Genomic DNA, 23,584 nt, shown 5'->3' with positions numbered 1-23,584 from the left:
GGTGGCTGAATTAGGCTTAGCTGTTGTACATGAATTAAACGGGCCGACCCGTTCCGAAAAAAGTTCAATAGATTAACATAGAATAAAAGTCTTAGCACGCTCAGAAATCTTGCTAGACCCGTATAGAAAATTTCACGTGATTGGATGACTAATCAGTACCACAACTACTGGAATTCAGTACCACAACTACTGGAATTTATCTTGGGTCACCGTTGGTGACAATAAAAGCACTTAAAAAGATATGCTATACAAAAGCTTAGTACTAAGGCTAAGCTTTATAGCCTTCATAAAGAAGTGCAAAAAAGATGGGTAGAAAGCTCGTTGATTGTTTTAGCTAAAAGATGTATGCCCTTTTATAAAGGATGGGTCCGTCTAGTGTGGCCTTAGTGGCCATGGCAGGTGCTCCATCAGGCAAGGTGTTTACAGTAATGCTATTATTAGCGATTAAATAATCATTGATTAGTGTTGGATCGCCGGTAGCGATCTCTTCGTAATATTCGTAAAATTCGTAACGTCGTTAAAGTTCTTGCAATTGCAATTCACTCGGTAATAAAGTATTCAATTGTTATGTTCTTCTGTTGCTTAAGGGAGCTGACTCCTTTTATACAATTAGAAGGAGTCACGTGTACTAGCTAAATAATAGGTTTACAAGCAAGTTGGGGTCCCTTGACCTGTGACAAGCTAAGCGAGGCATGCTTAGTGACCCGTGAACCTTGGTTCACGAATGAACTCCCCCCCCCCCCCCCCCCCCCCCCCAACTACTACTAACTAGCTAAGGTCGATATAAATTTACCGACAATCATGGAAGAAACAGATCTAATCCAATTCTTTTGACTCTATGGTCGTATATGACGGCTATTGTGGAAGTTATCAGAATATCATCTACAAATTAGAAAGCCGCGCATTTGAAGATATTGAATTTGAAGAGAGATGGTGTGGCTATATTCAGCACACCCCTCATCAGCCATAGCCCACTCAAGAATTTTAAAGATACTCGACTCCAACCTCTTCAAAGACGTCACATCCTTTACTTAATTCTATCCGACTTCAAAAGAAAATCAATGTTCGATTGGGAAATCTGATCAATCAAGATCTGTACGTGCCCATCTCGGTTCTCGCTCCGGAAATGTCACCGCTTGACACCTTCCCTTGTGAACGCAAGCATCTCCAGATATGGAAGGCGCTGGCTGGTATTGTCGCTTAGTAAGCCTTAATGGTCCGTCTCAAGCTTTGGTACTTGGACGTGATTTTACTTCCTCCAACCAACGCGCATCCCTATTCCTGCATCTCTACTCTTTCAGCAATCTCTGGAGGAACCAATGATAGCATACATTCCCCAACCCACGTCCGACGCATCCGCAGAATCCTTCCGCTTTCTCGACCTCCCAGGAGAGATTCGTAACAACATTTATGGTCGCATCCTTACCGTCAAGCCTCCGCGACGAGGCTCCGAGACCCTACCGCTGAAGAGCCAATTGAGTACCCAGATCCTGCGAACGTGCCATTTCATTAGAGCCGAGGCGGGATATGTGTTGCGAAGGACGAATCTGTTCGTCAAGTTCAGGAGCAACCTCCCAAGTATCCTGTCCTCGGTCTTCAGAATTAGGGGGAACATACAACTCTGGAGACTGAAGCCGAAACATGCTGAAGATTTCCGGGCCTCGGTGGTGTCCTACGAAATCACTATACCACAGTCACCACACGACAGGTCGATGGTCTTCGTGCTTCTACATCGCGATCTGGAGCCGTTCTGTTCGCAACTTGCCGAAGCGAACCAGATACTCCTACTGCATAAAGTCACGGTCCGCGACTCTTATTGTTCGCCAGACCAGGAGTCGCTTCTCTCTGAAAGGCTGCAGGAGCAGCTCATAGCGCCCTTTCGAGCCACATTTCGAAAATCGATCTTCGAATTCGAGGGTGTTACGCAAAGGTTGAAGTTGGCTGCGGAACAAGACATCACACGGCCATTGCCAGTTGACCCAGAGAGTGTGTTCCGACACGTACGGTACCTGAGCGCTGAAGGATCATCTTTTTTCGTCCGCACAGGCTCCCCATACTGTCGGCACATGTTGAAAAGGGGAAATGAATACTGGGACGAGGCTCTGTGGAAGATACAGCGAGTTATGAAAGATGAAGCTTACCAAAGCTTCAGAGAGGCCGGCGGCGCAGAATTGCTAGATCGACTGACAGAACTATCCTTCAGGCTCAACCTGAACCAGGCCGAGGAATACCGGCAATGTATGCGGCGCAGCGAGGGCGATCAAGAGGCCCTTGACGGATTTGAGTCGAGGGTGTCTCATGCCGTAGAGGACGCGATGGCCCTCATACGTAATTACCCCGACAGGACCTGGCAGCCAAGTACTGAGCAACTTGGAACACTCGCGTATTCGAGAGCAGTCGCGTGTCGACTTAGAGGAGATCCCTCGATGCTCAGTCAAGCAGAAGCTTCCATCCGAGAGGCACTAACGCTACTGCCCAATGACGGGTCGGTCTGGTTTGAAAGAGGTCAGATTGCGCTTTGGCGGAGTTTCGCAGAAGCTTGACTGGCACAGTGGCTCGCTGGACTTATTGAAAGGGGTACATTCCGAAATTTGTCTGCGATGAGAGTGTCTCGCCTATAGGGTGCACAGGCCCTGTTTAGCTTTCGAGTCTATTAGAACGCCAGTGTGTTGTGGTAGCTCAATTTTTATCAAATACCCCTTTTTCGTGTGTTGATGAACTGGCGACGCAGGCTCCTAAAATCTTTCGGGCCTGCCTACAACGCTGAGAGCTGTGAAGAGCTGTCGCTTACTTTGTTGATCTGCCGGCGTGCTTGCCGAAACAGATCTTACCCTACGTTGCCGAGTCCCTGATCTGATCTGACCATGCGCAACTCCCCCCTCCTCCCTGCGTACCTAGCGTTTCTTATTTGATTCGCGTTATCGAATAATCTTGCGTACAAACTGCCCGCATGTGGCGCTTCATTCCTCCATCCATCCATCCATCCATCCATCCATCCATCCATCTTCACGGCGTGGAAGATTGGAAACCTGGCCAGTCATGGACTTCCTCCCCCACCCCCCTGTTTTCAAGAAAAAAACAGGTACCCAAAAATCTGTGAACAGAATACCGACCAATCATAAACAAACCGAATGGTGTTGTCCGTCTAATTATGAAGAAGAAGAAGAAGAAGAAGAAGAAGAAGAAGAAGAGCAGCAGCAGCAGCAGCAGCAGCAGCAGCAGCAGCATCTTCGCTACCTATCCTCGATCAATCGGCGTCTATTACCACACTCGTGTCATCAAGTCTCTCAACTACCTTAGCGGAGCAAGCCGGGATTCTAGAACCGTATAGCTGACCGTGTAGCAGCCTTAGGCCGTATAGCGGGCCATGTAGCAGCTTTAAGCCGTGCAGTGATCGTATAGAAATTTTAAACCGTGTAGAAACCGTTAGCGAAGGCGACCGCATAGACCGCCTTTTAATAACCCTTAACTCCGATATACTAATTCAATTCTGCCGCGCATAGCTGAATATATTTAAACTTCGCGTTCTTAATAAAACTTCAACTATTATAACTATTACAACTATCAAGCGCGTCACCTTTTAACTCTTAACTACTTTATCTTCTTTCACTTTTATTTGTAACGAATACTAATAACGTGTTAGTATCGAAAAAGCAAGTGATCCTTTCTTCGGTCTTTTCTCCTTCGGTCCGTCTTTCGGTCTGCTCACTTGCAAGAACCATTCCTTCGAATGTGGATTGGCCGAATAATAAGGCAAACCAGCCACTCCCCCCCCCCCCCCTTTCTTTTTATTCTTTTTGTTTGCTACGCATACTAATTAATTGTTTATAGTGATAGACGCGCTAGCCTTCAAGCTCCTTCCTTTTCTCTCTTTCTTTTTCCTTTTCCCTCTCCCTCTCCCTCTTCCTTTTCTTTTCTTTCTCTTTCTTCTTAATATAAGTAAGCTAATCTTTAAGTCTTTAGGCTCCTTCTCTTTCCAACCTTACGGTCCGATATTACCAACATCATTTTATAAGCTAGAAGATTACAAGGGGTCTAAAAGAGAGCGCTAAAGTGGAAGTGGCAGTCTAACAAAGGTAGAGGTAGAGGAAGTGGCAGTCTAGCAGAGGTGGAGGTAAAGGAGGTAGCAGTCTAGCAGAAGTGGAAGTAGAGGTGGAGGAGGTAGCAGTCTGGCAGAAGTGGAGGTAGAGAAAGTGGCAGTCTGGCAGAGGTGGAGGTGATAGTAAATAGCCCTTACTAATTGAATTCAAACTTGCCTCCATTTGGATACTTTATAATAGCTTGGCGCACAGCCACACTAGTGACCCCGCCCGGATTATTCTCCCGGGCGCAGCCCTCGCTTAACTCCTCCTACACGGTCTAAAAATATCTACACGGTCTAAAACTTCTACACGGTTTAAAATCTATCAACCGAGCTGTTTTGAAGGATAGTGGCCAACCGTGTAGACCTGCTACACGGTCTGCCTTACGGTTCTAGAATCCCGGCTTGCTCCGCTAAGGTACATACATACATACATACATACATATATACACACACATACATACAATAGCCCCTGGTAAAAGACCACCACCAACCAGCACCTAGCTACCAACAAACCCCCTCCCCCCCCCCCAAAAAACCTCGACGCGTACCAGAGTGAGAAATGAGATTGCCTAACCATCTTGTGTCTGTCTGTCTGTCTGTCTGTCTTGCAAGGACAAGGACAGGGGAAGCGTCGCCGGCCCCCGTGGCTCTCACATCCATCCCCCTTTTCCTTCACGGAGTACGTTGCTCCGTTTCAAATCGCCTCTAGGCTCTGATCGAAGCAGACGCAGACGCAGACGCGTACGCATACGCATACGCCCGAGCACACGCCCACGTTCACGTCCACGTCCACGTCCAAGTCCACCAAGGCCTCACAGCTAGCTCTCACGGCTACTAACAGCTACAGCGATACTAAGAATGAAAACTATAGCAATAACAACTCAAAACGACAGGACCCCAGCTACGGTATTCGACGCCTTCCGAAATTAGCGGCTTCTCTCATCTACGTCAAAGGCAAGCACGGCATGGCATATTCCCGTCAAAAAGAACATCCACCCAGAAATGGAGTTGGATATCAAAAGAAAAAACAGATCTTCGAATCTTATTGTGTGAAGGAAGAAAAAAAATCCATTATTTTGGTATTACTCCAGCCGAAGATTCCGTGGCTTGAACCTAGCCCCCTCCCTCCCGAACCCAGCCACATTCATACCTATATATACACGCATAATTCCACTCCCCAACCCTCTGAAAACCAACCCCAGAAACTCCTTGTCTCCATGCCAGAAGGAGAACAAAAGGGCCAAAAAAGAAGGGGGGGGGGGGGGGGGGGGGGGGGGGGGGAATAACTCCCATATGCAAACTTTGATTTCGTGCTAGTCAATTCCATCCCCGCGGGCCGCTTCACGACATCCTCCCATCCGGCATACTGACCCACACCAGCCCGCTCAACACAGCCGCGATCACGACCGCCGTCAGAATGCCCGCGCCGGCTTTACTGCCCGTGGTAACGGGGCCCATCGCAAGGGGGTCCGACGAGGACGAATCTCCGATGCCGGCAGTGGGATTCCCCTGACTCGTTCCGCCCGTTCCGTTCGTCAGCGGCTCCTTGCTCTCCTGGATCAGATTGCTCGTGATGGCCTCCATGGCCGCCATCTGCTGGCCCACGCCGCTGGTGCCGTCCCACTCCGCTTTCTTCGACCAGCTGAGCCCGCACATCCGCCCATTGGGGCGCTCGGCCGGCGAGCCAGAGCACTGCTGCGCGGCTGCTGCCGCAGAGGTCCTGAGTACGGCGATCACGCGGTCGTACGTGAAGGGGGCGAATTTGGTGGTGGCGGCCATCCAGCGAGTGAGGTAGGCTTTGTAGGAGAACATGTCGATAGTGCAGTGCACGAGCGCCGCTTCGCAGGCAACCTCGTAGGCGATGCCACCAGGAAAGAAGATTTTGATGGTCTGGTCGAGGAGCCCGTTCACGCGGGTTTCCCAGATGGCGCTGCCGTTGGTCTGGGTGGGGGGTGTGAGTATGCTATGGATTACATCAGGTGGTGGAAAGTGGTGAGCAAAACTTACATGTTTCCACATTGCCGCCGCGCCGAGCAGGAATACACCTGCGTTGTAGGAGAACTGCGGCATTCGGATCTGCGAGTCAACGCAGGTGTTGCCGGTGCCGATGGGTAACCCGTCAAAAACATTATAGCTGGCATCGATCAGGCCGACACTTTCCATCCAGTCCCAGATTTTGGCCGCCTCGTCGGCGTAGGTCGTATTCCCGGTGTAGACACCGAGTCGAGCAGCGATGTTGAAGAAGCAGCCATTGGCGATGGAGTTCTTGTAGTCGTAGCCGTTCAGGAACGAGTATGCTTGCCAGCGTAGACCACCGCCGCACACATTGTCTATCTTCACCAACTGCGTATTGAAGACTGCTTGAGCAAGTGCTAGCCACTGCGGTTGGGAAGGAGGCGGGTCTGGAAAGCCCAGCTCGGCCGCCGTCATTGCTGACATGCCCCAGAAACCTGTTGTTTGTCGTTAGAAGTGGTCACGGGACGCGTGGATGCATCGGTCCAAACAAAGGCTGTCCGGCTGTCCGTCTGGCCGTCTACTCTGCGCATGCTTGCTTGCTTGCTTGCTTGCTTGCTTACCTTGATCGTCGTTCCCCATCCCCGTGGTCTGGTTTTGAGGCAAGTAGTCATCGCGTTCTCCTACTTGGAACAGCATTCCCTGCGATGTTATGGCATTGTAGGTGGTGTCACCGGTGTAATACCAGTAATCCATCAAACTCCCCCACATGGCACCGGCCTCCCACCAGAAATAACCGGCATTTAACACGCTGGGGTTTGGGGGTGGACCGGGCAGCTGGCCGGGGATTTGTCCGGTGAGGTTGCCCTTGTAGTAGGTCAACATGTCAAAGGCAATGGTACTTGCTGCCGACTTGATGGAGTCTGGATGTGGATCACGAGTTTCGTTAGCAGGCCTTTCCCCAGAAGGGAGCGCGTACGTCACGCGACATGGATGTAGATCAAATCACTCACCGGTTGAGGTCAAATCGAGTTCGAGGCCGGCGACTCGATTGCTCCCGGCGCAGAGCAAGAGCGCCAGCGACAGCGAGGAGGATACGGTGCCACGCATGGTGATACGTATGGTGGTGATCAGCAGTGCATTATTCGAATCGCGAGTCCGTCTTGACTGTGGGAGGGGATAAACGAGTGGACCCAGACAGTGGGTATGGTTGTGGTTGAGGTTGTGGGTATGGTTGTGGGTATGGTTGTGATTGTCGATTTGGTGTCGTGGTGAGTGGGAGGAGGAGATGGAGAAGGAGTTGTTGGGCTGGAGTTGGAGTTGGAGTTGGAGTTGGAGTTGGAGTTGGAGTTGGAGTTGGAGTTGGAGTTGGATGGAGATGCAGTTGAAGTTGACGTTGAAGTTGAGGCTGAGGCTGATGAGTGAGGGAGTGGTGTCCCCCTTCGTCGTCCCGTGCTTGCGATGGCACAAAGAGGTGGGGCAGATGACGACGGAGGGGCGCTGGTTTAAGAGGGGATCCTCCTTGTCGGGCAGGTATGCAAGGCATGCCAGGCTGTTTCGGAGCCAAGATTACACCAAGACGATACCAAGACGATACCAAGACGACACCAAGAGCTTTAAGCGGCGGGACAAGTGATATCCACACCTCTTGACGGAGCTTAAACGCACGCCGGGTCTTCGGAGTGGTCGATGGGAGTGGGAGCTAAAAATTAGATTCTTCATCAACTGGAATTCCTTCGGCTTCGGATCGGATCGTGTCGCGTCGTGCGTTCGTGCGTCGTGCATCGTGCGTCGTGCATCGTGCATCGTCACGGATCTCCCCCTTGACTCTGGAGCCACAGCTGAGGTCACGTGTGGGACTAACATGAAATTGTTCCAGTTTGGCGAATAGAATCTATATCTACATCCATATCTCTATCGATCTACATATCTCTCTCTCTCTCTCTATTCTCCCCTCTTGCTTTTCTTTTTTCTTCTCTTCTTCTTCTTCTTCTTCTTCTTCTTCTTCTTCTCCTCCTCTTCCCTCTTCCCTCATCCCTCTTCCCTCGTCCCTCGTCCCTCTTCCCCAGCTCCGATGCCCCGTTCCCCCCGCCCGTCCCCGTTGCCGCCTCCTCCCGTTATGATCAGCCCCACATCGCGAATCGACCTACCTAACCTACTTCCAGTCTAGCGTAGGGCGGTGCAAGCAGCCTGTCTCGCCATGAGTATCAACTCTGATCCTCTCGTCCTCCCTTTCTCTTCCATACCAATTTACATCAAGAACGTGCATCGAACACGTACACTAACTCCAATACCGACGGCGACGACGACAACAACAAAAACAACAACTACTACTACTACTTCCACCCTGGATCTTTCCTCCTTCCGCTCGCTCTCGCTCTCCCTCTCCCCTCGAAACCCAAACAAGGAACCTGATTCTGAAAGACCAAGCCACGCCCAGCCCAGCCGCAAAACAAGCTACGCCACGCCCGGAACCCTGACCCTACGCACCGCATTCACCACTCCCCCATCTCCACTCCATCTCTTCTTTTCCATCTCCTCCCCTCGACACGACATCACCAACCCACCAAACCCCCCCAACCCACCAACCCACCAACCCACCAACCCATCAACCCACCAATCCACCAACCTACCGATCTAATTCCCTTCGATACCATCCAGACCCCACAACCTGTGAGATGCGCGGGCTATAAGCACCGAGGCCATCTGACTACAGTCGTTACTCCCCTTCTCCCCCCCCCCCCCCCCCCCCCCCCAACTCATTCCTGGAATCGCGAGAGACGTCGGAAAGGCCGATTGACGGGTAGAGCTGGATAATCCCCATACGCATCCCCGGTCTGGTGTCTGGTGTGTGGTCCTTTGTTCTTTTACGTTACGGAGTAGTGCGATCGGTGATATACCACCCGGCTCCACCCATCTCCGCCCAGCTCCGCCCCATCTCCACCCATCTCCACTCACCTCCGGATCTCTTCTTCTCATCACCCGGAACCCTTTCACCCTTCAACCCTTCCACCCTTCACGATGCGCCTCATCCGATCTTGGGGAACGGCTCTGTCCGTTTTACTCCCCCTGGCGAATCTCGTTTCGGGTATCAAAGTCTTCCGGTCGACCTCGTTGGAAGTATGCCAGGATGATTCGGCCGTCACGGCCAGTCTCTTTAACGTCGTCTTTACGCCAGACAACCAGACCTTATCGGTCAAGGTCAAGGCCGAGTCGACAGTGAGCGGAAATGTGACCTTCAAAATCAACGCCGCTGCATACGGCTACACCTTCCTCAGGCAGACTTTGGATCCCTGTACATACGAAGGCCTGACTACACTGTGTCCGCTGGAACAGGTAGAAATCGGATTCGACGAAGTCTTCTCCAACATATCGACAAGTCTAATTGGCGATATTCCCGGCGTGGCATATACGATTCCAGATCTCGATGCTGTCATCACCGTGAACATGTATCAGACCAGCGATTTGAAGAAAAGTTTGGCGTGCCTGAAGATCCGCCTTTCGAATGGAAAGACGGTAGACCAGCTCGGGGTCAAATGGGCCACGGCAGTTATTGCTATCATAGGACTCTTGGCTTCTGCGATTGTTTCCGGGCTGGGACATACGAATACTGCCGCCCATGTCTCTCTCTATGCAGCAGCGCTCTTTAGCTATTTTCAGAATATTGGAATCATCGGGCTGACCGCCGTGCACCTTCCGCCTATCGTTCTGGCCTGGACCCAGGATTTCGTTTGGTCGTTGGGAGTGATCCGGGTCACTTTCCTACAGCGATTCGCGACATGGTACGTGCGGGCCACGGGAGGAAAACCGACAAGCATTTTGACAACGCTCGGCACCAAGTCCGTTCAAGTGGCGAAGCGAGGCTTGGTCGACGATAACAGCCTCGTCGAGGCAGCACACTCGCTCTACAAACGAACACAAAATGTCGATTCTGCGACAGGCGGCGCGTATATCGTGTCTGGGATCCAGCGCGTGGCGTTTCTCGCACCCATGGAACCCACCAACCTGTTCCTCACCTGCGTAACTTTTTACTGCATCTTCGTCCTCTTCACGCTTCTCGTCATCTGGCTCTTCCGCTTCTTCTGCGACCTGGCCATCAAGGCTCAGTGGATGGAGTCGCAAAACAATCGCTTCCAAGACTTCCACGACAACTGGCGCATCATGATGAAAGGCACCATCTTCCGCCTGATCTTGATTGGCTACCCACCTCTGATGATTTTCTCACTTTGGGAATTTACTGTAGTCGATTCGCCAGCGGAAGTGGTGCTAGCCATCCTCTTCTTCTTCGGCATGAGCGGCGCCCTGGGTCTCGCCGCCTTCCACGTTATCACGCTCGCTAGACGGTCGACTCATCAACACAACACACCCGCCTACCTCCTCTACACCAGCGCCATAACCCTTAAAAAATGGGGCTTCCTGTTCATCCAGTTCCGCGCCTCAGCCTACTGGTATATTGTACCAATCCTATCTTACATCCTCATCAAAGCGTTCTTTATCGGGCTGGCCCAAGGATCAGGCCTCACGCAAGCCATCGCGCTCATCATCATTGAAGCCGCAGCCCTGATCGGTGTCTCCGTTATCAAACCGTACATGGACAAGACTTCCAACACGATGGGGATCGCCTTGTGCGCAGTGCAATTTCTGAACGCAATCTTCCTCCTTATCTTCACAGATGTATTTGATGGGCCTGGTCTCCTGATCGGAGTTGTTGGGGTAGTGTTCTTCTTCATCAACATCATATTCTCTCTGGTCCTGCTGATCATTGTTCTCGTCGCCTCTACGCTCTCGATTATCCGCTCCAATCCTGAGACTCGCTATCAGCCGATGTCTGACAACCGCGGTTCGTTCATCAAGTCTCAAACAACGCTCACAACGGAGCTCGACATGCTTGCTGCGACGGCCAGGGGAGCGGGGGATTTGGACTATAACAAGGAAGCGAAGGGTATGAGTCCGGTGTCGCGAATCGATACGGGGCATGGCTCGCACATCAGCGATCCAAAACTGAGCCCCTTTAGAGACGAGCACGCCCTACGAAACGAGGAGGTGGGCTGGAGGCCGCCGACGGCGCCATCGCGGACTGTGACACCAAGCCTCAGCACGAACACGCGGCGGCTGAGCTCAGGGAGTGACGCTAGATCTTTTCGGCGGTAGGTACATGCGGAGGAGCTGGGGAATCGGGGAAATGGATACATAGTACCGGGAGGCTGGGGAAAAAAGGACGGGGGGTATTTGGCATGCATGGATGTTATTATCGTTCTTTTCTCGGCTTTCCCGGAGGACCTTACATGTATGTGCATAGGGAAAATGGCGTTTTTTTGGCCGAATTAGGTGACTGGCTATCAGAGCCTGGCTGGATGGGCTGGCTTGCATTATGTGCGGTGCGCTGCAGCGCAGCGCAGACGCACAGACAGACTATGTAGTGCTGTAACTTGTAATGACAATATTCTCTCACTTGTCCTCATTCTTCTTCTTCTTCTTCTTCTAAAAGGAAAAAAAAAAAAAAGTGACTGATTCGCTCGTATTGGTTGGCAAGCAGGAAGGAAGTACGGGAGGGATTGGAAGGGTCGTCGTTGTGTTTACTTTTGTTTATAGGTGAGCCTTCTGAAGATTCGAGATCCGATATCCGGCAATCGGGACGCGGCGATGTGTTTTTTTCGGGGGCGGGGAGAGTACATCCCGGATAGAAACGGTAAACAGATCTGTATGGTTGTATCATGCGATGATTACGGATTAAGGATTATGATTGGCGAACATGTAAAGAATTTGGTCACTTTGTTGCATTTAGTCAATCGCACTCACTGTCACGGTCACAGTCAGGATGCATAGATAGATAGGTAGGTAGATATGAGAAGGAGGAGGAGGAGGATTGAGGCGGGTTTTGGTAGTTTCGTGAACTCTCCTTCTTTCTGTTGCTGGCTGTCCTAGATCCAGCTGAGAGAGAGTGGGGGGTGAGGGGGAAGAGGGAGAGAGAAAGATCCGGTCATGATAAATCGCATTGGTGTGGGTGTGAACCTGAGTATTCTCTGCTCAGGTGATCCTGGTGCTGTGTACAAACGATGGTCTAAATGCAAGGTCCATAATGTGCGATGGGCTTTCTGAAGGAGTGGGGTATCAACGCTAAAGAACATTTATCTGGAAAGGGAGTTCCCTCCTGCGATGAGAGGGCGGTGCCTGTAAAGTCCATCGTCCGGGAAGGTTTGTGGTATCATGCCTTATTGTTAGACAACCAACCTCAGCGCCAGGGGTTTTCTCCAGCGAAAATTTAAAAGGACTTCGAGTAAACGAGGCGCGCTCCTCTTTAGTCGACCGCAACAGGTCCCGCCTCGCGCCGTTTTACGAAGCATGGCCAGCTATGCGGCGCGACTGTAAAGTAATTCTCATAGGTCCACTCCTTCTTCGGATCGACCATCTCAATATCGAAGTCCCGCAGCATCATGGCAGCCGTCTTGTACAGCTCGAGTTTGGCAAGGTTTTGACCGGGACACTGGTTGTATCCTGCACCGAAGGCTACCAAATTGCTGTTCATGGCTGATGCTTGGGCGGGGGAGAGGTTCAGCCAGCGGCGGGGGTTGAAGATCGCGGCATCGAGGCCGAAGAGAGATGGGAGGCGGTGCAGGGCCCAGAGGTTAACGGAGAGGATGGTGCCGGCTGGGAAGAAGCGGTTGCAGACCGTGACTCCTTCCGCGGGGGCAACTCTCGTCAGACCAAAGCCGACGGGTGTATGAAATCGAAGAGTTTCCTTGATGCAGGCTTGGAAGATGGGTAGGTTTTGCGTCTCCTCGAAAGTCGGGACGTCGCTTAGGCTAGCCTGATCTAGCTCTTTCCGGAGAAGGGTCAGCATCTCCTGGTCGTGGATCATGTGATACACGAAGGCTTGTAGCACGGAAGAGACGGTATCGGAGCCAGCACCAAGGTTTCCTACCGCGTTGGTTAGGATCTCAATCTCGTCCATGCGTTCAGGGTGTTTCGCGAGCTGGATCTTCCATTGCTCGAGCATGTCTCTCCGAACCTCGGTGTTCTGGGAGCGAGACTTGATGGCGGCTACGCAGGTATCGAACACGTGCATTGCTGGAGTCAAATTTAGGAATTCGATCATAGGGTTTGCGAGGAGCAAGTCATGGGCCCACGGGAAGTGACCGAGAATCGAAATGTAGATACGTAGAAAGACGTTGTTGGCGACTGTGTTTCCCAGGTCTTTTCCGGTCTTCAAGAAGCCGAAGCTTTGAGAGAAGGTGGCTTCGCCCAAGACGTCAAAAGCAAGATAATTAAACCAATGTTCAAAATAAACTGGCTGCTTAAGAGATCCGAGACATCCGAGTTGGCTACGTAGGAGCTGCAGAGCATTATCGATATACGGCTCCGTCTTGATCACGTTGGTGAGACTGTACCCCGCGGCCAGGTTTTTGGCTTTCCGGGTGTGCTCTTTGAAGCCTAACTCCGCCATTTGATTGACGTATCGCTTGTCTGGCATACTGAAGATGGCATAGGTTGGACCCTGCGAGCATTGGCCATGGTTAGATTGGGCAATATAAAAGTGAATCAGGAAAAGAAAAGTGTGGTGGGACTACCTTGTCCATGTGTGACATGAGGACCATGCGAATAGCGGCAGCATCGCATATTGACACCTCGTTGTAGCCAATGCGAACGAACTTGCCTGGTTTCCCGGGTCAGTAGAGTTGTGTACGAAGCATGGATGAAGAGCGATGCGGACCGTTTCTTCGATGCTCCTCGATAACGGCCACTTCGATGTGTCCTTTGAGAATGTGAAGGATTTGCCAGAGCGAGGCCGAGAATGAGGCCGCAAAGGGACCGGGGATGTCGCTCAAAGGAGAGAAATATCTCCGGCGCACGAATACTGCGGTCAGCAGGATCGCTCCGACGGCGAGTATAGACTGGAGGATGCCCATCACGGGGTCGGCGGCTGGCTGCTGCGTCTGCTGCTGCGGCTGCGGCTGCGGCTGCGGCTGCGGCTGCTGCAAGAAGTTGTCTCTGCTCTGCTCTGAGGAAGCAAAATCTCATTAGGCGGAGCAAGCGTATCGAGTTGAAGACATGGGATAGATGGGCAGCTGCATCCAGTTTCCAGTCTCTCGGGATTGGGTTGAGTTGAGTTGAGTTGAGTGACAGTGTGCAACGTGCGAGATGCAAGACACGAGGCGAGGCTGTGCATGGTTCACGGTCAGGTAACGTGACGTGCCGGTATGACAAAATGTAGGAAGTCGGCTACGGCTTCTCACTACAAACTATATATTTCGACTTCATGCGCATTCCTCACCTAAGCTTCCAGTAACAGAATCTCTCTCTCTCTCTATTAACTGAAGCACCAAAAACTAGCGGACAGAAAAAGGACAGGCTTTCTGACACCCTTGCTTCTGAAATCGGTATACTTAACCACGTTACTGGACGGAGGTGGATGTACAGAGATATCTCTTTCTTATATTATTAACCATCCTGGTATTAAGACCCCTTGTTTATGTTATCGTGTACTAGATTTCGGATCATTAATGTTCCCTCCTGTGTTGAACGCCATGGACCTTCACTTAGACATCGCAAAAGCATGCTTTCCCTGACACCACGCTTATTGCCAGCGCCTGTAGAAATACTATTGAACGTGATATACTGCCATAAGCTAGTTCTTCCCGCCAATTCACACTCAATTGTTTTTCGAAACATGGTTATGAATGAATCATGAAAAGTGCCAGTAAATATCAATCGGGAGGGCGATTGTTGTTGCTGAACATTCTATCGTAGCGGCTTTGTCGCGGTGATGAACCACCTACCAAATGTTAACCAGATGCTCTCACCCTGTCGAGGTCCGACTTACGCTCTGGTGAAAGCATGGATCCTTGTATCCAGAAGATCTTTCCGCACGCCACCAAGCATAGCATGGACACTCGTCTCGTCCCAGCCAGCTCTCGTAAACAGCATCAGAGTATAGTTCTCTACGCCGCCCTCCAGCATATTACTCAAAAAATAGCGACCAATGTTCTTCAGCCTGCGATCCCTCGGCCACGGTCCTATGGGCACAATCTCATCATGCATCGCTATGTCCTCAAAGCCAGCTTCCCTCAGCCAGCGCGGCATCTTCGGTATAGGATCAAAATCTATGCCCATCAATTCCGTAGCTATCTTGTGAAACTCCTTCGTCCACACCCCACAACTACCATTAGGGTCGAACGTGCCGTCCAAACACTCCCATTGGAGCCCGAACTCCACGAACTCTAGCTTACCTCCTGGCTTAAGCGTTTTATAGGCCTCAGTTAGCAGCTCCGGCCAGCTCTTGATCGATCCCGCCATGGTGCGTATGTACACAAAATCCACTGACCGCTCCGCTTGCAGCCATGGCTTATTGACGTCGTCGATTTCGAAACTGACATTCGGCGGTACCCAAACAGGTTGTATCGGGGACTGGTCAACACCAACAATTGTGGCCGACGGCATCGCATCGCCCAGCTCGATCGCCCAGATGCCCGTTCCTGTGCCTACATCAATCACCTTTTGCGTCGTCGGCGGCAGCACGGTGCGCGTGAGTTCGCCATTGAGAATCAGCTTGAATATATGATGCTGGAGGTCAAGTCGATCCTGCTCGGTCTCGTCGTTGGGTAGCAGCGATTGGCCGTCACGATGATACCTGTGGCCGTGCTCATAGTGATACTCGAAGGTCGAATCGGTGAGCGACTCCAGACTGCTTCGCACGCTCTGGTGATTATCAATGCTCTATACGGCGAGCCCGAGGGAGGTGGGCAGGTGAGGAGAGAGTACACACCTGGCCCTCGTAGCCCGAGTCGCTGAAAGACTAGATTTTAGGTTTTCACAGGTAAGCTTTTGGGTTGCTCTCAAACCTCGGCCCAGCCCGCGGATTAGATGGAGACATTAAGTAGAGAGAGCACATACATCGGCCTCGATCGCGTCGTCTTCGCCCTGGTGGTCGAGCGACGAGATATTGGCCAAGTTATTCATGGTGGCCTTCCTATCGTATGGGATGGATGTTGTGTGGTATTTTGTGGAATTGCGTCGTGGGGATGGGATGTGGTGTGGTGGAGAACCCCCTGCCGGCCGCTGTGACGCTGTCCTGTACTTCTTACCTGTAAACCACCCTGGTGGCTCTGAATAGTGGGGTTGCGAGGTTACACATCTCCGTCTATGTGGCTAGCGATGAGGAGGACGAGAGTGGCTAATGTCCAAAGTTATCGGAGACTGAAGAGGAGTTGATCCTTCTGAAATGCATAAAGCTGGTTCTCGACCTCGCTTACGCTCCAAGGAGATGTGGATCGAAAGTAAACAAACGAAAACGAGACGATGAGCCTTTATCAAAGGACATTTATTGATGGATTCCACGTCCTATATTCTATGTTTTGCTCTTTATAAGTCGCTATCAGCTATCGAGTCATGAAGAGCATTCGGGTTAGGATTGTGGGGTTTTGCTTATTAAAGCTAGCGCTTGGTGGAGCTGGTAGATCGGTATTTGCAAGGTGTTTTCATTATGGATCAAAGAAATGTCATATCCCGTGACTCAGGGGTAGGTACAGTTCGCTTATGATAAGAGCTCCCCCCGCGGCGATAAGCCTGCTCGCCCCATCTTGACTTCACAATCCATCCCGACTCATCCTTTTCCTTTCTTGCTTCCCAACAGAAGCTCTTCTTAAACCACACACAGGAAAATGGAATACACAAAGCTCCCACAAGGCATAACCCCCCGTCTCATCATCCACGGCGGTGCGGGCAATATCACACCAGCCAATCTTCCTCCGTCGAGATACGCGCTCTACCACTCCTCCCTCCTCAAAATCCTCGCCCAAGCGCACCACTTTCTCACCTCGCCCTCCTCTTTCCCCCTCGCATCCTCGCCGTCAGCATCATCTCTCGACGCCGCGACCCTTGCTGTAACGCTGCTTGAAGAGAACCCGCTGTTCAATTCGGGCCACGGAGCCGTATTCACGCGAGATGGAATCAACGAGCTAGAAGCATCAATCATGGTGTCGAAAGGCAAGAAGAAGCGAGGCGTAGGCGTCATGGGATTGACTCGCGTCAAGTCACCCATCAAGCTTGCCCGCGAGATGCTATTGCGGGGAGAGCAGGACTTGGAGGGAGGGTCCGGACCATATCACTCCGGCGCGCAGGGACACTCCCAGCTGCATAAGTTCAGCGCGGAGAAGTTGGCCGAGGAATGGGGACTAGAGATGGTGGACCCGAGCTACTTCTTTACGCAGCAGCGGTGGGATGAACACATCAAGGGATTGCAGGGTGAGAAGAGCAGTGGGGTTGCGACGTGGCATGCCGAGGACTTCTTCCCGCAAGGAACGTGTGGTGCAGTGGCTTTGGATGCCGAGGGCGTGATATGCGCTGCGACAAGCACAGGCGGCCTCACCAATAAGCTCACCGGCCGAATTGGCGACACACCAACGCTCGGAGCCGGATTCTGGGCAGAAGAGTGGGAGGAGGACATCGCTTCACAGACAGAAACGCTGCTATCAAGACCGGGCCCAGCGCTAGTTCTAAGCGAGACGTTGAAAGGGCTGATGGCAGATTGCTTCCCCAATCCAGCTCTGTACACGCCCATATCAAAAGACGAGATCGACTGGGCTTCTCTGAGCAAAGATGACAAGGTCTTCCGCTCCGCCGGCCTCTCAGGAACCGGCAACGGCGACTCCTTCCTCCGCACAAACGCTGTCCGCACCATCTCTGCCATCGCACGATACAAGCCCGTCCCCCTCCAAAAAGCGCTGAAGGAAGTCGCGGGCCCAGGCGGCGTTCTGGAGGAGAGCGCCGGCGACAGATTCGGCAAGACGGGCGAGGGCGAAGGCGGCGTCATCGGCATCGAGCTCACGGTCGTGGTAAACGCTGCAAGGGAGAAGAAGGAGGCGGTGTCGCACGTCGTCGATGATTTCAACTGCGGTGGCATGTTTCGCGCTATGGTCGACAAACGCGGTAAAGCAGTCATGCGCGTGTGGAGGCCCGGCCAGTATGCTGATCTGGAGAAGTACGAGGGCGAGGGCAAGCCTTATGATCTTAGTTTGTGGTTGGATGAGGAGGTTTCCACCTAGACTCGGGTAGCGAGACACTGATGTGCAATCATTTGGAAGACGTACGTACGTTTTTTATTGATTCCACTACTCTTTCTCTTTTCCGTGGTTTGCTTGAATCTACAGAGAACATGGCAGCTTCAACAGGCCAGCCGAGAATTCCGTCCCAAGTCCCTTACCCCTTGGCTTCCAAACCTCGTTGTATAAGGATTATACAGCTTTTTTGATGCTCACCTATCCTAAACCTGATTGGGTCCAATGAAATATCAACTGTTTCGACTTGCACGTTATCATCGATAATTATCACGTTCAGGATTTCGAAAGCGGCCACGATCAACTTTCGAGGTTTCATGTACAGACCAAGGCTTGTTGAATATCACCTGAGGACGGGATGCAGTAGCTGAATTCGAGTTTCGTATTGTATGAGCTCCATTTTAAAGCAACAATCATCGGAGCACGACGCATTCCATGCCCATCCATAATATAGAAAAGCTAAATTATCTCAACAACTAGGAGAAACGATCCATGGTTCATCATCCATCCGCTCGCTACCTGGCCGCTATTCAACGATCGCCATACTCGCAAATCCCCTCCTCCAACGCCTTGATTTGCAAAGCGATCATCCTCGACCAGTACCGGCATAGGGCAAGATTCCCACCGAAGAACCAGAACCCTGGATGGCCACTCTTTCTCCATATAGTCCTCAGCTCACCCTCTTCATCGAAGCCCCAGACATCATTGACCTGCTCAGCCAGCTCGTCTCCAAAGATAGCTCGAGCCTTAGTTCGCATATTCTTGTATCCGGTGGCGAAGATGACTTCGTCGGCAGGCAGTTCAGAGCCATCTGCGAACTTGAGGCCATGGGATCGGACTTCATCTATTTCTTGGCCTTGTTTGATCTTGATCTTGCCGTCGATGATGAGCTGAGAAGCGCCCACGTCGATGTAGTACCCGCCTCCACGCTGGAAATACCTGGAGTTCTCGGAGTCAGCTTGCCTTGTTTAAAAGATTTGTGAGTATACGCGCATTTCGCGGTAGTCAACAACCCTTGAGACAGCCTACAAGTGGTGGAATACTCTGAGAGCTTGACTTACTTCATGAACAGACCGGCATCATCAGGACCTTGGTCGAGCTTGAAGCCGGCTTTCTCGAGACCTGTGAGGAGCTTCTCGTCGTGCTTATTTTGCGTGGCTGTAATATCGACATGAATACTCTTGAGAACAGAGGCAGGAATGGACCAGAATATGACATCTGCGTCCTAGACAGGGGGAGCTGTTTCTTCGTAGAGTCCTGCGAGTCCGATCTTCAGGAGAGATTCAGATGAGATAACGCAAGTGGACGATCGCTGCACCATGGTCACATCATAACTGGACGTTTTCTTTATCAGCCCAGATTACCATATGAAGACGTTTCGGGAAGGGGCTGAACAATATCTGATGATTTAATCCTTGGACAGGACAGAAAGGAAAGAGTATGGTTTCCCATCATCATACGTACCCATTTTCAAAGTAATCTTGAGCAATATCGTGTCCAGAGTTGCAGCATCCGACGACGATAGCTTTCTTTCCATTGCCGTTCAACTTGGCGCCTGTGAACTCGGACGAGTGACAGAGGCGATCACCCTTGAAGTCTGAGATTCCAGAGATGTGAGAGGGGAAGTTCATCTCGCCAGAGTGACCAGTGGCTTGGATGATGTGATTGGGGTGGAGGACTCTGGTTTCCATAATGCCAGACTGTTTCTCACGCTCAACAAGAATGCTCCATTGCTTCTTCGATGCGTCCCACTTGCTCTCTTTGATCGTAGTTGATGTCCAGACGTTCAGCTCTAGCAATTTGGCATAAATCTCGAAAAATTCGGCCAGTTTGTCTTTTGGTGTGAATATTGGCCAATGAGGTGGGAAATCGACATATGGCATATGGTCGTACCCTTTGAGAATACAATGTCAGCAACTTTGCTCGCTTACATATGCTTCGGGTGCAGTCCTGAGAGTAAATCGCGACGACCATCGGATGGGAACTGCCTCTGCCCAACTAACTTACAAACTGGATCGTGAAGAACAAGCTGATGGTATCGATTACGCCAGTTGTCTCCAATCCGGGGATTTTGATCCATTATGAGAGCTTTGATGCCAAGCATCTTCAAACGAGCCGCTGAGGTAAGACCACCTTGACCAGCGCCTGGAATCATTAGCTACGGAAGAGATTATCGTCTCTCTGAGTGCGCACCAAGGATCAGGACAGTGGGGTCGCTGTCTTCGAAATTTTCCTCGCTAGTGCGACGCTCAGCCCAGTTCTTCCTTCCGGGCTGGCCTCCATGCGCAACACCCTCTGGGCGACGACTCAAGATAGCCTCTTCATGACCCTGTAGCTCCCGCATGGAGGTGAAGAGGGATAAAGCCTCCAACTTGCTACCCTGCTGCACCAATCTTGCAACACCAAGGCCTCGTCCAACGTCCGACTCGACTTTCAAGAAAGTCTGGATACCTGGGATCTGTCCCTTGCCACCAAACACGGTGGCAGTGGGAGATCTGAAAGCAGTGGTCCTGTCGACGGCTACGCTTTTTAATCTGCATCCCTTCTTCAAGAAGGCCTTTGCTTGCTCAGGACCTTTGAAAGTGTGATAATCCCATGAGAGGCAGAGATGGTCGCGCCAGTGAGCCTCTGGCAGGAAGAGCTCTTCGAGACCAGCGAGACTGGGACTTTGGATTGACTTGTTGAAGGAGGATACCCATTCTTCGGTGGTTCTGTCGACATCTTCGTCTTCTGGCTTGGATGCCTCGATGGCTGAGAGATCGGCGACGGGGATGTTGACTGATCCTGGCTCCACACGCTGGTAGGAGGGGACTGCAGGCATGCTTTGAGTAGCTGCTGCTGCTGCCATGTTGGATAGGGATTCAAGTGAAGAGAAATGCTGATATGCGGCTCTCCTGTCCTGGATTTCGGAGGTGACGGTGAGTTTTTTTGTTGTGTAGGACTTGTGTAACAAATGGGACTGGGTTTCAGTGAGACATTCAAGGGCCTTTTGAAGGAAGGTACTGGCTTGGGGAGCTACCTTACGCCTTCCCAAAATGCTGTCTGTTATTTTACCTTAGCGAGTCGACGGCACCTCTTTCCTATTCTGATCATTGAGGACCGATAATCGTCGGTTTCCTTAAATTTTAATTCGAAGAATTGACCGACTTGCTGTAGCAAGTCGGCATCACCAAGGCGGGACACCTAGCAAGGCGGGACAGTAAAATTTGCTCTTTTTTAATGAATAGAAAATCAATCAATTATAATATAACAACTATTTCTGTATAAAAAGATGCAACGTATTGAGTTTGATATTAATCAATTAATCGAAGTTTAATAATAAGTTGTTATTACTTTATTATGTTGAGTTAAAGTAGTAAAAATGGTACTTTTGGTTTTTTTTTTTTTTTCGATTTTACTAGTGCGTATATATTAGAATTGCCGCGTAATACTAGATTAAGCGAAGAACACGAAAATCAGACTTTTACTTAAACTTATCAAAAGAATACGTGCATTACTATCAATCTTGATTTAATAATTAATATCTATAGTAATATAATATATTAAATCATTTATTTTCGATCTATGTGATAATTTTTTTTTTAATTAAGGCTGTAATTGTCACGATATTCGTAATGAAGAAGTAAACTTAAATTATTTGGGACAGTTTTTACTCATTTTTTATTACATTTCAATGTATTAAATCACTATAAATAAATGCATTTTTATAATATTAATTCAAGTTTATAAAGCAAAGTTTTCTGAGCATATAAAGATTTTTTTTTTATATTAATAGTTGTTATTTAATAAGTGGTATACCGTTACTGTCCCGCCTTGGTGGTCCCGACCTGGCGCAGCCAGGTCGGGATTTTTTACAAATTAAATTCAAGGTAACCGACGATTATTCTGATCATTGAGTACCGATAGCTTTGATTTTTAGAGAAAAAAAATAATCATCCATGTTTCATATTTGTACTTCAGAATTGAGCATCACCAAACAGTCAAGCATCTAAGAGATCCTAATCTTCGCCGAATCGGTTCTCGGATCTCGTAATAACTACCGCATGCTACCATGTTGTCGAAGCGAGCTTGATAGTACCGAGGAGTGTGTGCTGATGTGGACGATAGGGTATTCACGCCGGAAGAAGGGGAGAGGCCTGGAAAGTGTTGACCCGTAATGGTGTACTATCATGGAGGAGGCTGGGTGCTGGGCAATATCGACACCGAGAATGCTGTGTGTACGAACATGTGTAAGCGAGCGAGCTGTGTTGTCATTGCGATCGATTACAGATCCGGACTCCACTTCTCATTTTTCTAACGAACAACAAGAAGAACCGAGAGCTTCGCTGTTGACTTTTTCCCCTTGGACTTGCTCCGGAAGATCCCTATCCAGCAGCCGTTCACGACTCCTGGGAAGCGCTCCTCTGGCTCAAGTCCACCGCCTACCACCTCCTCTCTCTCGATCTCTCGAAGGTCGCCGTAGGAGGTTCCAGCGCTGGCGGAAATCTAGCAGCGGTAATGTGCCACAGAGCCCTCTCCGCTCCATCAAGCGTCCCGAAGCTCCGCGTCCAACTGCTCATCGTCCCTGTCACGGACCATACCGCCCTCCCGACTAACACTCCCTCCTGGAAAGAAAACGGATTCGCGCCCGCTCTTCCGTCGCTGAAGATGCTGTGGGATAGATTTCACTACTTACCGGATGAGAAGACATGGCCCGAGCCAGAAGCAAGCCCGTTGCTGTATGAGGGCGGGTGGAAGCAGTAGCCGTCTGCGCTTGTTGTCGGAGGATACTTGGACGTGCTGGGAAGTGAGGGGAGGCCTACGCCGAGATGATGGAGAGCGCGGGGGTCGAGGTGGACCTGAAGGTTATGAAGGGCATGCCGCATCCATTTTTTTGCTATGGATGGAGTGTTGCAGCAGGGGAGGGGCGCCATCACTTATATGGTGGAAGCGTTGAACAGAGCTTTCGCTTAAGATGTTTCGATCTGTTGTGATTGATGAGAACAGATGGGATGGCGTGCTCACTTGACAGCTGTTCCTCTTGTTTCTCCTTTTTTTCATAATACGGACATGCTTGCTACAGTACTGTATTAATCAACAAGCGATACACGAGGAGGAGGCACAGTTAAGGCGTCAAGTACAAAGACAGCTTGCCCTCGGCACTCTTTTCCACTAACTTGCTTTACACACACCTTCATAATGGAAGGCTCGAAACTTCAGGGCCCTTTACTTTCACCGTACATGTTTATTCTATCAGGAACCTACGCCACAGGCCATGAAACTCTCACAGGCAATCTCGCCAAATCCATAGCGGGCTCTTGGCTTAGAGGAGAGAACGCTTGCAATAACGCCCCCTCGATGGCGAGTGCCCACGAAAAGAAAGGTGCAACATCGACTGAAATTTCAAAGCACATATGTAAAGGCTTGATTTATAAGAATGTACCGGATAGACTTGTCGTCCGATGTTCTCATGCGTGGAGAAAGGCTTACCAGTTTCAGCGCCGCATAATAAAGA

The 23,584-nt window shown here is 50.6% G+C and overlaps 8 protein-coding genes across 8 annotated transcripts; 4 read left to right on the top strand and 4 right to left on the bottom strand.

Moving 5' to 3' along the window:
• Positions 1–1,319: 1,319 nt before the first annotated feature.
• On the top strand, positions 1,320–2,543 carry L3040_001515 (uncharacterized protein; the record flags this gene model as incomplete). The annotated part of the gene is made up of 1 exon (XM_007291008.2): positions 1,320–2,543. One exon carries the CDS (start codon positions 1,320–1,322, stop codon positions 2,541–2,543), a length of 1,224 nt encoding a protein of 407 aa, XP_007291070.2.
• A 2,882-nt stretch (positions 2,544–5,425) lies between these two features.
• L3040_001514 (uncharacterized protein) lies at positions 5,426–7,147 on the bottom strand (the record flags this gene model as incomplete). The annotated part of the gene is made up of 4 exons (XM_007291009.2): positions 5,426–6,025; positions 6,092–6,534; positions 6,661–6,960; positions 7,051–7,147. 4 exons carry the CDS (start codon positions 7,145–7,147, stop codon positions 5,426–5,428), a joined length of 1,440 nt encoding a protein of 479 aa, XP_007291071.2.
• Positions 7,148–9,058: 1,911 nt separating this feature from the next.
• On the top strand, positions 9,059–11,188 carry L3040_001513 (uncharacterized protein; the record flags this gene model as incomplete). The annotated part of the gene is made up of 1 exon (XM_007291010.2): positions 9,059–11,188. One exon carries the CDS (start codon positions 9,059–9,061, stop codon positions 11,186–11,188), a length of 2,130 nt encoding a protein of 709 aa, XP_007291072.2.
• Positions 11,189–12,335: 1,147 nt separating this feature from the next.
• On the bottom strand, positions 12,336–13,944 carry L3040_001512 (uncharacterized protein; the record flags this gene model as incomplete). Its single annotated transcript, XM_007291011.2, has 3 exons — positions 12,336–13,532; positions 13,606–13,691; positions 13,749–13,944. The coding sequence occupies 3 exons, from the start codon at positions 13,942–13,944 to the stop codon at positions 12,336–12,338; spliced, it is 1,479 nt and encodes a 492-aa protein (XP_007291073.2).
• Positions 13,945–14,776: 832 nt separating this feature from the next.
• On the bottom strand, positions 14,777–15,994 carry L3040_001511 (uncharacterized protein; the record flags this gene model as incomplete). The annotated part of the gene is made up of 4 exons (XM_007291012.2): positions 14,777–14,810; positions 14,859–15,733; positions 15,801–15,830; positions 15,929–15,994. The coding sequence occupies 4 exons, from the start codon at positions 15,992–15,994 to the stop codon at positions 14,777–14,779; spliced, it is 1,005 nt and encodes a 334-aa protein (XP_007291074.2).
• A 701-nt stretch (positions 15,995–16,695) lies between these two features.
• L3040_001510 (uncharacterized protein) lies at positions 16,696–18,078 on the top strand (the record flags this gene model as incomplete). The annotated part of the gene is made up of 1 exon (XM_007291013.2): positions 16,696–18,078. One exon carries the CDS (start codon positions 16,696–16,698, stop codon positions 18,076–18,078), a length of 1,383 nt encoding a protein of 460 aa, XP_007291075.2.
• Positions 18,079–18,620: 542 nt separating this feature from the next.
• L3040_001509 (uncharacterized protein) lies at positions 18,621–20,938 on the bottom strand (the record flags this gene model as incomplete). Its single annotated transcript, XM_066156777.1, has 6 exons — positions 18,621–19,029; positions 19,152–19,315; positions 19,409–19,424; positions 19,555–19,984; positions 20,098–20,235; positions 20,284–20,938. The coding sequence occupies 6 exons, from the start codon at positions 20,936–20,938 to the stop codon at positions 18,621–18,623; spliced, it is 1,812 nt and encodes a 603-aa protein (XP_066012795.1).
• Positions 20,939–22,246: 1,308 nt separating this feature from the next.
• Positions 22,247–22,833, top strand: L3040_001508 (uncharacterized protein; the record flags this gene model as incomplete). Its single annotated transcript, XM_066156776.1, has 2 exons — positions 22,247–22,319; positions 22,463–22,833. 2 exons carry the CDS (start codon positions 22,247–22,249, stop codon positions 22,831–22,833), a joined length of 444 nt encoding a protein of 147 aa, XP_066012794.1.
• Between the last annotated feature and the right edge of the window lie 751 nt (positions 22,834–23,584).

Source organism: Drepanopeziza brunnea, assembly GCF_022702325.1.
Source record: "Drepanopeziza brunnea f. sp. 'multigermtubi' strain 214-2 chromosome Unknown ctg2, whole genome shotgun sequence".
Lineage (NCBI taxonomy): Eukaryota > Fungi > Ascomycota > Leotiomycetes > Helotiales > Drepanopezizaceae > Drepanopeziza > Drepanopeziza brunnea.
The sequence above is the reverse complement of the archived record's forward strand: the minus strand, read 5'-3'. Positions and strand labels throughout refer to the sequence as shown.